Genomic DNA, 14,215 nt, shown 5'->3' with positions numbered 1-14,215 from the left:
TCTGCCTCCCAAGTGCTGGGACTACAGGCGTGTGCCACCACACCCAGCTAAGAGGAATTTTTTTTTAGAAAAAATATTTTATTTATTATTTTATGTGTATGAGTGTATTGCCTGCATGTATGTGAGTACACCCATGTCATGCAACGCCGTGGAGGTCAGAAGAGGGCTTTGGATTCCCCTGGAACTGGAGTTAAAAACGGATCGTAGCCACCATGTGGGTGATGGGAATTGAACCCAGGTCCTCTGCAAGAGCAGTCAGTGCTCTTAACCATTGAGCTATCTCTCCAGCTCCCAAAAAGAGGAATTCTTAGCGGGGGCATGAAATAAGCAGATCGAATGCAAGGCTGGAGCCCAGCAAGAAATGGTGGCAGCTCACTCTGAGAACGGAATCTTGGCCTCCAGAAACGACACGACCGAAATGTAGAAATGGAGAGGGTGTCATCAGACTGCATCCAGGTCCTCCCAACTTTGAAGTTTGCCAGGTGTTTAAGCTCAGGGTCCAGCCCTCTCAAACATAAAATGAAAATGCTAGCAAGCCTCATGCTGAGTACCTCCAAACGCTACTGTAAGCAAAGTGCCAGCTCATTTAACACTGCAAAGCAGGATACATAAGATTTTACCACTAAGATGTTTCCAAACGTCTTCAGATGAAAAACACTGGGCTAAATGATGAAAACAGCTTAGCAGTGTAAAGTACAGCTAACAGAGAAGAATGCTTTTATTTTTTAAATTGTTATTTATTATTGTGTGTGATGGGGAGGGCATGCATGGTATGGTCGACATGGACATCAGAGGACAACTTTTGCAAGTCAGTTCTCTCCTTCCATCATAGGTTTCAAGGACTACTCTCAGCCATCAGGCTTGGAGACAAGCACTTTGACCTGCTGTGCCATCTCTTCAGCCCAGGAATGCTTTTACATGTACTGTACATAGTCAGAGGGCTGATTCCACTAGGCTGTTTGCTGAAACAAGTTACTACAGTCAGTAAGGGTTACAATTTACAGTATTTCAGTTGAAAGGGTTCATTGATGTGAGGGTAAAGGGCTGCAGATATGGCTCAGTGGTTAAGAACACTGGCTGTTCTTGCAGAAGACCTGGGTTCGAATCCCAGTACCCACATGGCAGCTAAAACCATCCATAACTCCAGTTCCAGGGGATCCAACACCCTCTTCTGTCCTCCGCAGACACTGCATGACATAGGTACACTTACGCCATTCAGGCTTAACACTCATACACATAAAAGAAATGAGGGTAAAATGTCAAAGAAATCTTCTAGTCACAGGGCCTCAAATGTAACAGCATCTATGGAGCATCTAGGGCAGTATGGGATTTTTCAGTTCTTGTTCAAACACTCATTAAGCTGAAAAGGAAACAGACAGTGATTGCTCACCTTATCTTGTAAGGAAAAGGTCCCAGGAAAACCAGCAGAGAGAAACTTGTTCTTGACTTTCAACTTTCCCAGATTTGCAACTATCAAATTACTTGACCTGGAGCTTTCTGGGATGAGCAGAACAGGAGCGCCAGCCTCAATGTCCAGAAGGACCCGGGAACAACGCTGTGCCCGGTCCCTCACCTGCGAGGAAGAAAGTTGCCAGAGGCTCAGTCAAGTCTCCAACTTTAGAATCAACTATCCAGAGATTCCGACAGTGTTCGAGAATTTATAAAACAAAGAGCAGACAAAACTTCTTCTGTGACATCCAGAGTAAATGAGAAACAGGACAAGATGGCAAAGGAAAAGCCTCAAATATTTGGAAATTACACTACACATGTCTAAACAGCCTATGAATTACAGAAGAAATCACAAGAGAAATGGGAACATGTTTTCAGAAAGATGATAAAATATATTAAAGTACACAGAACATATGTAAAAACAATGTAACAAGAGGTCTTACCCACTGAGCCCACCCACTAGGCCTGTGTTGCTTTATTAAGAGAGAAAAATATAACTTTGTAGTACAAAAGCCTACTTCGGGGGGAGGGGGCAGAACTGAGATTGGACTTAGTGCTTTATCACTGAGTTATGCCACCCCAAAAAATCTTTTTTAAACTTTTGATTTTTTACTATTGAGGGGAGGGGGCATGAGTGCCGACACATTTCTCTGCGGAGTTAGTTCTCTCCTTCCACCTTTATGTACGTTCCAGGGATCAAACTTAGGACATAATGCTTTCTGTTGCAAGTGCCTTTACCTACTGATCATCTTGACAGCCCCCAAGGTTACTCTGACACACCTGTTCACACTCTCACTGGCCTCTAGAGTACCAGGAATGCATGTGGTACATACATACATGCAGGCAAAACACTCATACATATGAAATAAAAATAAATAAATCATTCTAAAAAGAAATCTAAAGTCCCACTGTAGTTTTATAGGCTTGAGAAAAGGCAGGAATAAAAATCCTGCTCTTGGGCCTGAGGCGTAGCTGATCAGTAGAGGGCATGTTGGGTTTGTACAAAGCCGTGAATTTAATCACCAACAGCAAAATTTTTAAAAAGTCCTACCTAAGTCAAATATGCCTACCACCAAATCAATATTGGAAAAGAGCTTAAAGTTCAAGTAAAACAGCCTTTCAATCTCGTCAGCAAATGAAAGTAGCTGGCCAGCTTGCTCTATAAATCTCTGATTCCAGGAGCCAGGACTGGATATTCTTGAGATCCGCTTGCTTCAAAGCCCACATATTTAATCTTATTCAAAGTAGAAAGGCATTCCTTTGACCTTCTGTCCTCTGCAATTTCATAAAGCAAAAGGTAAAAGACTTTTATTTACTCCAAAAAAAGGTAAATCCATTTACTCAGTAAAGCACCTTTGCTGCATTTATACCAGGCATAGGGAGCACGCCAGAGACTGAGTGAGGCAGGACAGCCATGAGCACAAGGCCACCCATGCTGTACACATGTGAGGCCAGGCAGGGATGCACAGTAAGACACTGTCTAAAACAAAAGATTTTAAAAAATGTTAAAACAAAAGAAAAACTGCTATCATGTTAGCCACATGTAAAAAATAAGTGTTTAATGCACACTTCCAGGAGTGTTTAGAGAGTTGGTTTTGAAAGTTGAAAAACTATTCATTGCTTTAGCTCACTGCCTCATGGTCAGACTTCAGTTTTGTTTTGTTTTTTTTTAATTCATGGATTTGATCAAACAATACCATTTGTAGGGATTAATCCTACAGAAATAACTCAAAGTGTAAAAATGAATCATGGAGCTGGACGTGGTGGCACATACCTATAATCTCAGAACTTGTGAGGCTAAAACAAGAGAATCAAAAGTTTAAGGTCACCTTGATCTACACTTGGAGACCTTGCCTCAAAATACTAAAAAAAAAGAAAAGAAAAATGGGCTTGCCACATAGCAAGAGGACCTGAGTTCAATCCCCTAGAAGCCACATAAAAAGCTGGGCATGGTAGTGCAAACCTGCAATCCCAGCACTAGGGACAGAGACAGGAGGATCCCACCCTGGGGCTTGCAGGTCACCTTCTCTAGCCAAACTGGCAAGATCTGGGTTCAGTGAGAGAACTTATCTCAAAATTAAGAGTGACCTCTAGCCTCCACAAGCAAACAAACACACACACACACACACACACACACACACACACTCTTTTTAAAAAGTTTTATTGAGCAGCCAAATTGAAAAAGCAACTTGGAGACATGACACCACCCACCGTCTGGCCCTCTATGGCAGCTCGCTGGCGCCCTAAGACATCTTGTAGCTGAGTGAAGTGCTGGATGAAGGCCACCACCTCTGCCTGAAAGCGCTGTGTGTGCACATACTGCACAGAGGCCATCTGCAGGCTCACTCGAACATCATGCTCCCTTCGGAGCAGAGGGTCCGGCTGGCCATATCTAGAAATTAACAAAAAAATGGGACTCAGCAGCAAGATCCAAAGAGTATTGGAAGGAAACGTGGGTTGATTCAAGGACATGCCCAAAAAGAAAGATTTAATTATCAAAATGGAAATCTCTAAAAACAAGAGTCTTTATAATTTTCTGCATGGTGCTGAGGACATTAAGTAAAAGCCTGCTGTGATACCCAGGGCTATAAACAGTGGGCACCGCTGAGGGGAACATTCACCCACCCCCACCCCCAAGGACTCACTTAATCCACCTGGGCTCTGACCTTGCACACACCGTTCCCTGCCTTTAAGGGAGCTATGGCTGTTCCTAGCAGACTCTGTGAGACACAGACTTAGAAAGTAATTTTAAAATTTTAGAAAGAAAGCCATGGAGAAATGGAGACATCAGAACTAGTGCTTCCGGGAAAAAGCATCTTCTGAAATCAGAAAGAAGTCATCTCTTTACCTCAGTGAAATGTAGACTGGAATGGAGAATGTAAATTAAAGATAAATTAGAAGACTTTACAACTATTTTGAATTTAATGAACCACGATGCTGTAATACGAAATGATTATGCAGGACAGTCACCAGAGAAAGGAATTCACACTTGCTAAGGAATGCATATTTGTGCCGAGCAGAGAATTAAGGAGTTTTACATTAATCATCTCATTTATTATAGAACCATGCCATTGTGGGGTATAAAATAAACAAATGGATCTAAAATCTAAACTCTAAATTCTCAGTAGAGTATGGTAAAGCTCTGCTGGATGCATGATAATCAGTCAACAGTGAAAAATCCTCACACTGTTCTTTGTGGGGCATGAGGAGGTGGAAGCACTGTGTGGAAGATGAGGCCAGAGCCTCGTGCGTGCCAGGCAAGCACTCTGCCAGTGAGTCACAGCCCAGCTCAGAGACTTCCTTGGAAGAGTTGTTCTCAGTCCTGATTGAACATCAGCACACTAAAGTGGGGCAGGAACTGGACATGGGCCTAGACCAAGTAAATGAGAACACTGACGGCAGCTAGAGAGACGGCTCAGAGGTTAAGACCAACTGCTCTTACAGACGACCCAGGTTCAATTCCCAGCACCCACATGGAGGCTAATAACCGCCTTTAACTCCAGTTCCAGGGGATTCGACACCTTCTTCTGACCTCCGAGGGCACTGCACGACATGGGTGCACTTACATACATGCAGGCAATACACTCACACACATAAAAATTTTTTTATTTTTAAAAAAAAAGAATTTCTATGATGGGCAGAAGCATGCAAGCACACATCCGTGTTTTCTATGATGGGCAGAAGCATGCAAGTGCGCATCCAAGTTTTCTAATACCGCTCAAAAAAACTGAAACCACCATCTGAAAATCTGTCATTCAAAATAAGCAGCAAGTCCTAAATGCCATCCACAGTTCAACGAGGGACTCAGTGTAACTCAGATTTATTACACAGAAAATGCATTCTGGCATTACTAGCACAAGCAGCACTCATTCCAGAACACTTGGGGCTACCTGGGAAGCTCAGGAGTTATTCCAGTCCCTCATTATTCACAGAGAAAAAGTGACGGGAGACTAAGAAGCCTCAGGGTACATGAGATGGTGTGGTCCAGGCCTTCTATATCAGGATTGTTTCAATCATACTCACATATTTACTAAGTAATCCACCCCAATGCAAATCTTCTTTAATGAATCTAACATAAATTAGCACTACCTACAAACAGGATCTTTTCAGTTTTACTTAAGAAAGAAAAACCTTGAATTTTTCTTCACTATTTAATCAATAAGAACTTTAAACAGTGGGCTGGCGGGTAAAGGCACTTGCTGCCAAGCCTGGTGACCTGAGCTCAATCCTGGACCACATGATAGAAGGAGAGAACCAATTCTCACAAGTTCTCCTCTGACCTCCATGTGTGCACTGTGGTGCCCATGAGTGCACAAACATATGGAAAATAAAGAAGAACTCTAAGCAGCAAATGATTACAACACATTATCAAGAGAGAAGTGTTTGTACTTGAACATCTGGAAGATGAGTGCCTCTTCTCCACTTGTGGTGAAGCGCTCTCTGTAGAAGTCTCCATGCGATGTGAGGTCACTCAAAGACAGGCTCCCAATGCTTCCCTGCAGGGTCAGGTCCCCTTCTACAGGTGTCAAAATTAGAATACATTATTAAGGACCTGTGTGTGTGTGTATATGTGTGTGTGTGTGTGCGTGTAGATAGATGATAGACAAATACCTTTAAAATGTCTGGAGTTAAAAGGTGACATGCACATGCCTCAGACTTTCACTTTCTTTTCTTTGGGTTTTTTTGGGGGGGGAGGGGGGCTGAAACAGAGTCTCCCTATAGCCTCAGATGGCCTAGAACTCGCTAGGTAGACCAAGCTGGTCCCCATCTCATAGAGATCCACCTGTCTGTCTCTCAAGTGCTGGGTTTTAAAAGTGTGTACCACCAGATGTAGCTGACTTTCAGTTTTTAATCAAACTAAGTATCAGAAGTAAACTTTCAGATGCCAGAACACCCAATAAAATATTTTATGTGATATTTCTAAGAGTCTCAATGCCAAGGTCTAAAAGGAGCTGAAATACACTGGCAGCATCACATAGTAACATTTACAAGGGGAATGAAATTAAACTAAATGCACAAACAATTTGAAGGGGGAAACACTGACAGACACAGATAGAAACGGGCTCTCTTTGAGACCAGGCTGCTGGTGAGAAATGACTGAAGCATCAGCCTATTACTCACACTATGAATAAAAGAATCAAGGAGGAAGTGTTGGAAAGAAGCCAGCTACAACGCAGCACTGAGTGGGTTTCAGAGTACCTCCATAAAAGACAACCATTTGATGCATGGAGACAGGCGCTGACGGCAGACTGGAAGGAGTGTGCTGGCAGGAGGGATGCTGGGGCACATGACATGGAACGGGGCTCAAGTGATCCTTTTTGCCAGGCGTGGTGGTGCACATTGTTAATTCCAGCACTTGGGAGGCAGAGGTAGGTGGGTTTCTGTGAGTTTGAGACTAGCCTGGTCTACATAATGAGTTCTAGGCCAGCCAAGGTTACATAGTGAGACCCTGTCTCAGGAGAAAAAAAGAAATTGTTCTAACACTGTGTGGACACTGAAATGAATATTCTGCACTACTTCTACAAGCCCAAATCCACTGTGACCATGCTGTCACTCCTACCATGACCACCAGGCACACACTGGGCAGGCTGAGTCAGCTCCTCTGAAACGAAGATGCACATTAGTTTTTGAGTCCTAACCTCTTCTAACATAAAAACCATGCTTCTCCCAATTAGAAAGACAAATCTCTTCCAGGAAGCTTTTCTGAAGTAATTAACACCAGGCATGACAGCTCTACTTCAGCTCATCCTTCTCCAAAGGATGCTGCTTTTTTTTGGGGGGGGGGGGGTGTCTTTTTGAGACAGGGTCTCCCTGTAGCCCCAGCTGTCCTGGAACTCACTATGTAAACCAGGCTGGCCTTGAACTCACAGAGATCTGCCTGCCTCTGCCTCCCCAGTGCTGGGATTAAAGGCGTGCACCACCCCGCCCAGCTAGGATGCTGCTTTCTTGACAGCACCAACATTTCAGCTTTGCAACCTCTGCTACCATGTTACAAGTCCTTAAGGAAGGAATGGGTGTTTTAATTCATGCCCTATAAACCCCTGCCACTCAAAACTTAATTGAGTTGATTATTTGTATTCTAAGAAGAATTGCAACCTGCAAAAGTCCACCAGACGGAACCCTGGCTGTATACAATTCCCTGCTACAGAATGCCATGCCCTCTCTTGCTAGCTCCCCCTACTGAAGGGTGCAGACATAGTGAACTTACCCCTGCTTTCTCAGACAGTCCTATGACCTTCCTGTTTCCCAGGTCTCATTTTTTTCATTTATTATTTTTATTTTATGTGTATGAGTGTATTGCCTGCATGTGTATAAGTGCACCCGTGTCCCACAATGCCCATGGCGGTCAGAAGAGGGCACTGGATTCCCCTGGAACTGGAGTTATAAAAGGCTGTTAGCCACCATCCATGTGGATGCTGGGAATCAAACCCAGGTCTTCTACAACAACAGCCAGTTCTCTTAAGCATTGAGCCATCTCTCCAGCCGCCCCCGGTCTCATTTTTAATAGTACCCCATTTCTCCCTCAAATATATCACAGATCTACATTTTCCTAGGCATGTGAAGACAATAAGTTTTGCCCTGGAAGTTTAAATACCAATTTTTGCAAGTTTGACTTTGCTGCACTTACCAATCATCTCCATGTGTGCTACTAATTTGGACACGTTTGCTTTAGCAAGCTCACTGGTGGTCTTATTCAGCACAAGAGAGAGCGAATGAACCTAGGACACAAGACAGAAAGCAAGGCGAGTTACTGAAGACAAAAAAGGTGAGCTCCTCTCAGGGAAACGGCAGTAAAGAATGAAGGAAAACACAGAAAGGCTTGGAAAGTTGAAGGTAAACCCTATGTGTATGTATGCGTGTGTATGAATGCGCGCCATGGCTTGTATATGGAGAGCGGAAGATGATTTGTGAGAGTTAGTGCTCTCCTTCCACCCTGTGGATCCTAGGAATCAAACTCAGATTCTTGATCATCAGGCATGGTGGCAGGTTACCTTCACCTGCTCCGCCATCTTGTCAGTCCAAACATTTCATTACACCAACTGCACCTGTGCCCAGTCACACCACAGCAGCTGATGGAGCCTGTAGGAGGGAACTCAGATTTCAGATTCTGCAGCATTTGTGCAATACTCAGGGAAATCAGAGTGTGGCCTAGTATTACACAACACCAGGGCCTTTCTGTCGACATAGGTAGAGTGTGGCCTAGTATTACGTAACACCAGGGCCTTTCTGTCGATATAGGTAGAGGGTGGCGTAGTATTACACAAGCACAACACCAGGGCCTTTCTGTCGACATAGGTAGAGTGTGGCCTAGTATTACATAACACCAGGGCCTTTCTGTCGATATAGGTAGAGGGTGGCCTAGTATTACATAACACCAGGGCCTTTCTGTCGATATAGGTAGATGTGACAATCTATTGTGATTATTATGTAAGAAAAATAGTCTACTTTTTCTAGAAATGAATCCTGGAGTATGTAAAGGTGCAGTGATACCTAGAATTGGCTTTAATTTTTTTGACACTTTGTGTGTGTGTGTGTGTGTGTGTGTGTGTGTGTGTGTGCGCACGTGCGTGCGTGCATTTCCGGGTGCATGCCACAGCACATGTGTGGAGGCAGGAGGACAACTTCCGAGAGTTAGTTTTCTCCTTCCACCCTGTGGATCTCAAGGATTAAAGTCAGGTCGTCAGGTGTGGCAACAATCACCTTTACCCACTGAGGCATCTGCCAGCCCTAGAATTTGCCTTAAATACTTTATGAAGACAAAAGGAGTAAAGGTGATGTGATGGGTGATTGTGCTGAGGCCACTGGGGTTCAGGACTTGTTTTCTCTGTGATATATCAGAAATTCTTTACAATAAGAATGTTCAGGGGCTGGAGAGATGGTTCAATGGTTAAGAGCACTGATTGCTCTTGCAGAGGACCTGGGTTCGATTCCCAGCACCCACATGGTAGCTACGAACCATCCTTAACTCCAGTTCCAGGGGAATCTGAAGCCCTCTTCTGACTTCTGCAGCACTGCACGACACAGGTGCACTCACATACACGCAGGCCATACACTCATACACATAAAATAAAAATAATAAATAAAATATTTTTAAAAATGTTCAAAGGTTCTTATTTCAAAGGGCACACTGCTGAGGACCACAAACTGGTCTTGTCCTGTGCTGCCATCTATGCCCTCAGGGAGCACATTTAAGGTGGCAGGGAAGCGCTCCTGAGGCAAATCCCCACAGGCACCACAACAAAGTCACCATCACATCACGTAAGTCCAAAGAACGACTAAATGCTCTGACACCTTCAGTCACCTAGCTGGGCCAAGGCCCCAGAGTCTCCTAGCACAGTAAAGTGCTCACCCATTCCCAAGCAAGAGGCAAACTGGCTTTTTCCCATCTCTTCCCCAGAGCTTTCCACTTCTAGAAGAATAAAGCCTGCTGTGGGCTAAAGAAACAAGACAACAGCAGCAAGGGGTAAAATGGAATCCTCTTCCTGGCTTCTCCTCAGCAGCAAGTGCAAGTCCATACACAAGACAGACTTTCCTCCCCAAGGCACACAAAAGTCGTCAGCTGCTGCTCACCGGCTAGAATTCTAGAAATGTGCTAGTTGCAACAGGCCTATATACCCCAAATGGTCAACTAACGTTAACCGCCTACTGCTCCATCAGGCATGACAGCCTGAGATCCTGCCTTAAATGCTACCTTCTTCTTTTTCAATATTTACAATGTGAGTAGTAAGGACAAGTTAAAGCATGGAGATCCACGTCATAATAAAGCTGTAACAGCTGCTGCTCACTGGCTGCTTACTGCGTGCCACGTGCTGTGTGGAGGGCTTCGAGTATGCCATCTCAGGGACTGCACAAGACCACCCTCTATGGAGGTACTCCTGCACATGCCCAACTTACTGATGAAATAAACCGAGAGGGAAAGTGGTCCCATGAGTTTCCAAGGCCACAGCTACTGGGTACACGGAAAGTGCCTGGACACCAGGCCAGGCAGTCGATCCTTCCACACTTCTTACTTTAATGGTCACTACAGGACCCTCAGTGAAGCCAATGATGCTCTGAGAGAATAGGCAGCTCAAGAAAAAGCCACACTTACGAGCTGCTCCTGTGTGCTTTGCATACACTAACTCACGTCATCCAAGGAGAGGGGAGATGAGAGAACAAGCCTCCGAAGCAAAGGTCTCCCGGAATCACAGAGCCCAAGGGAAAGACAAGCTGTTTACAGTGTGCATTTCCCTTGCCTTCCGATGGGCTTTCCAACAAACTTTCCTAAGACATTAATGTCGTGAATGTCCACCCGTAAAGGTAGAGACCATGCAGCTCCCCTGCCAACAGGCTATGAATGTGCAATGCTCGCATGGAAGGAGAGATTCGAGCTCATCTTCAGAACTTAAAAGATACCTTGAGATCCAGCTTGGAGTTCACTGGGTCCTGGAGCTCGGACTCCATGAACACGCTGGATTCCGACTTCACATTTTGTAGAAGGTCCTCAGGCAGCACCTTCATTGCATGGTTGTCCGCAGTGGAGCCAATTCCAAAAAAGTCCAGGATCACGACCCAGGTTTGCAGGGTGATCAGCACATCCAAGCAGTTAAAGTCAACGTCAATGCTCCGGTTAATGCGCTTGTAACTGGAAGAGAATTCTGGATGTTTCTTATCCACCAAGAATATATTAATATGGACTAAGGAATCATCGAATTTACTCTTTCCAACAAGCACCTTGGGCTCATCTACTGAGGGAGAAGGAGGTGGGGTCAGGGGGTAGTTCTTATCGTGGGCTTCTTTTTGCTTTTTCCGACTTGTGGAGACGGGTCTTTGATATAACTGAAAGACATTAGGAGCTTCCTCCATGTGGGAAGGGAGAGACCGAGGCATGTCAGGATAGTCCACGTTGGATACCAAAGGGCAGGACTGGGAAAGATACTCTTTCTGTGCTAAGCTAGATGGCTTAGGGGCTCCTCGGGATACCATCAGGTTCTTATATTTGGAGTCCGGATTTTTCTCCAGTAAGTCTTCCATCAGGAGAGAGTGCAGAGCAATCTGAATGGATAAGGTCTGAGGATGATCTTTACTGAATTCCACCTCAAAATCCTGAAACTTTAAGCTCACAAGACCTTGGGCCCCCAGAGTCAGGTCTCCACTCAGCTGAACCTGAAGCTCCGAGATACAGAAGTTGGCTTGAATCTGAGTGAAGGCTTTAGCTTCCTTCACAGACAAGGACTTCTGAGAGGCACTCGAGAGGCTCGAGTGGCTGAACAATCCGTTCTCCTTCCTCTCCGCAGAAGGTTCTCCACAGGAACTGATGGCAGGCACAGGGGAGTTAGGGCAAGGGGAGGACGGAGCACTGGCTGCAAACTTATTCAGATCTTCACTGTACACGAGGTTGTCCAGCGTTTGTAAAACCTGCTCATACACGTGCTTGGCTAACACCACCTGCATTCAAAGGGGACAATTCAGTTACTCCAGCACCATTCTTTTCCAGCTTTATTTTATTAATTGTGTATATAGGGGGTAGTAGATGCATGAGTGCAGGTATCCATAGAAACCAGAAGAGGGGGTTGGGTCCCCTGGAGCTGGAGTTACAGGTGTTTCTGAGCAGCCCAACATGGGTGCTGGGAATGGAACTCCTGCCCTCTGGAAGAGCAGCATGCGCTCTTAACCACGGAGCCATCCCTCCAGCCCACTCAAGCACTATTACTGTTACACAGCCTAAATTCCCAGTCGGTGTTTCTGTTCCCTAAGGTCTCAGTTAGCTGGCAACAAGAGCTATCATCTCTTCTCTGTCCTTCCTTCCTTCTGCCCACTTCTGTTCATAAGGCTCACCCTACCTAGCGCCCCACAGAATAACCTACACAGTCATGTCCAGGAAGTCCTCACTGTATGCTTCAGTTGACAAAGCCATTCTTTCTAACCACACAAAACAACTGCAGAAATGAGAGAATACTTCGGGAAGTCCAATGTGGGTGCAGCACAGGGTCACAACTAGTTGTGATCATCAGTCAGTGGAACAATGTTTAGTACTTTTCAAATAATGATGATGAGTCAAGGTGATTCTGTTTCTTTTTCTTACCTTTTTCTCTGTCAGTGCTGGGGATGGGATCCAGAGCCTTGTGCATGATAGGCAAACATGCTATCACTGAGCTGCACCCTCAGCCTCTTTCTTTTAGCTATAATTTCTTATTTAAAAATATTTCCAAGTAAGTTTTTAAAATTAATTAGGGGCAATTAACACAGGAGTTCAAACTAATAGATGCAGAAATTATGACAGAATTGGGAAGTGACTGTTTTGTAACCCCTAATTTAATCTTCATGCCCAAAAAGTTCATTAGTGGAATAAAGCATTACAGGATTGACTGACACAGAATTTTACAAGTGAGGAATCAGGCTCTTGCCACCTACACACCATCATCAATGGCAGCATCTTAGACAGCCAGACATGACATGCCATTGACACAATGTAATCAGAGGTGCACAGCAGCACCTTTTAAGGGTTCTAGTCAAAAAAGCAGCAATGCTAACAAAGATCCAGAATCCAGGGATACTTGTGCAGGTCACAGAAAACAAGGGCTTGAGAACACTGACTGTTCTTGCAGAAGACCTGGGTTTGAATCCCAGCACCCACGTGGCAGCTAACAACTGTCCATAACTCCAGTTCCAGGGGATCCAACAGCCTCTTCTGTCCTCCACAGGCATTGCATGACACAGGTGCACTTACCTACGTGCACATAAAATAAAAAAATTTTTTTAAAGAAATTTCCACAAGAAAATAGTTTAAAGAATTAACTTAAGTATCATTAAAATCAATTGCCAAACAATGTAAACAATCATCTTAAAACCTTACTTTTGTAGTATCTAAACTCATTTCTTATAGCTTTTTTGGCTGAGAATGAAGCTTATTTTGTAATGTGCTTGCCTAAAGTGCTGTGCAAAGCCCTGAGTTTACTCCCCAGCACCTCATAAACTAGGCATAGTGGCAAAGCCTGTAATCTTAGCACTGGGAGTGGAAGCAGGAGGATCAGAAATTCAAACTCATCCTTAGCAACATAGCAAGTTAGCGATAAGCCTGAGCTACATGAGACCTTGTCTCAAAAAAGAGCTGGGAGGAGGTTTTCTCACCCCAAGTCCCACACCACTGATGCCAACAATACACATGGCTGGGTTACTCCAGAGCAACTACTAGACAGACTCCTGACCAACTACAGCCTGAGAATAGGGTCCACCTTCCTAAGACCCTGACTGCCTTTGTTTTAGAACTGAATATCCCTTCCTGTAGTCCCTGTGAAACCAGGAAAACAATGACACTTTTGAAGGAGAAAGGGGACACACACACACACACACACACACACAAACACACACACACTTGAATGGGTCTGTTAACAGCTCACTGTTCAACAGTCTGATCTAAGGACATCCAAAGTGGGGTGATAATTATATCCTCTTGTGAAAGAGAGACTGGTTTTTTAGGCAATAATTTCCCTGTTCCCGAATGGTGATGGAAATAAAGATCTACTTTCTTCCTTTGTACAACTCACCTTGACTCCACATGAAGAAAGCTAAGATTGTCCAGGGATAAAATGACATGATAAAAGGACAAGTTGCTGAGTGCAGCAGAGCACACCCATAATCATAGCACTTGGAAGGGCTGACTCAGGAGGACTATTAGTTCAAGGTCAGCCTGGGCTACATAGCTAGACCAGGATTCCATGTTTACTGGAACAAGTTATCAATAACATTAATATGAACTTACATATTTTACTTCCAGCAGTAAATA

The 14,215-nt window shown here is 44.4% G+C and overlaps 1 protein-coding gene across 1 annotated transcript in view; it reads right to left on the bottom strand.

The window, feature by feature from the left end:
• Vps13d (vacuolar protein sorting 13 homolog D) overlaps positions 1-14,215 on the bottom strand; it is a 250,567-nt gene that overhangs the window by 194,520 nt on the left and 41,832 nt on the right. The window contains exons 21-25 of the mRNA XM_008849943.3: positions 10,846-11,877; positions 8,078-8,168; positions 5,839-5,965; positions 3,661-3,841; positions 1,391-1,573 (exon numbers count right to left, since the gene is read on the bottom strand). Of these exons, the coding sequence (XP_008848165.2) occupies positions 1,391-1,573; positions 3,661-3,841; positions 5,839-5,965; positions 8,078-8,168; positions 10,846-11,877 (1,614 nt within the window). The remainder of the gene's footprint in view (positions 1-1,390; positions 1,574-3,660; positions 3,842-5,838; positions 5,966-8,077; positions 8,169-10,845; positions 11,878-14,215) is intronic.

This window comes from Nannospalax galili, unplaced genomic scaffold, assembly GCF_000622305.1.
Source record: "Nannospalax galili isolate Female #2095 unplaced genomic scaffold, S.galili_v1.0 scaffold1225, whole genome shotgun sequence".
Classification (NCBI taxonomy): Eukaryota; Metazoa; Chordata; class Mammalia; order Rodentia; family Spalacidae; genus Nannospalax; species Nannospalax galili.
This window is presented reverse-complemented; position numbering and strand designations above follow the sequence as displayed.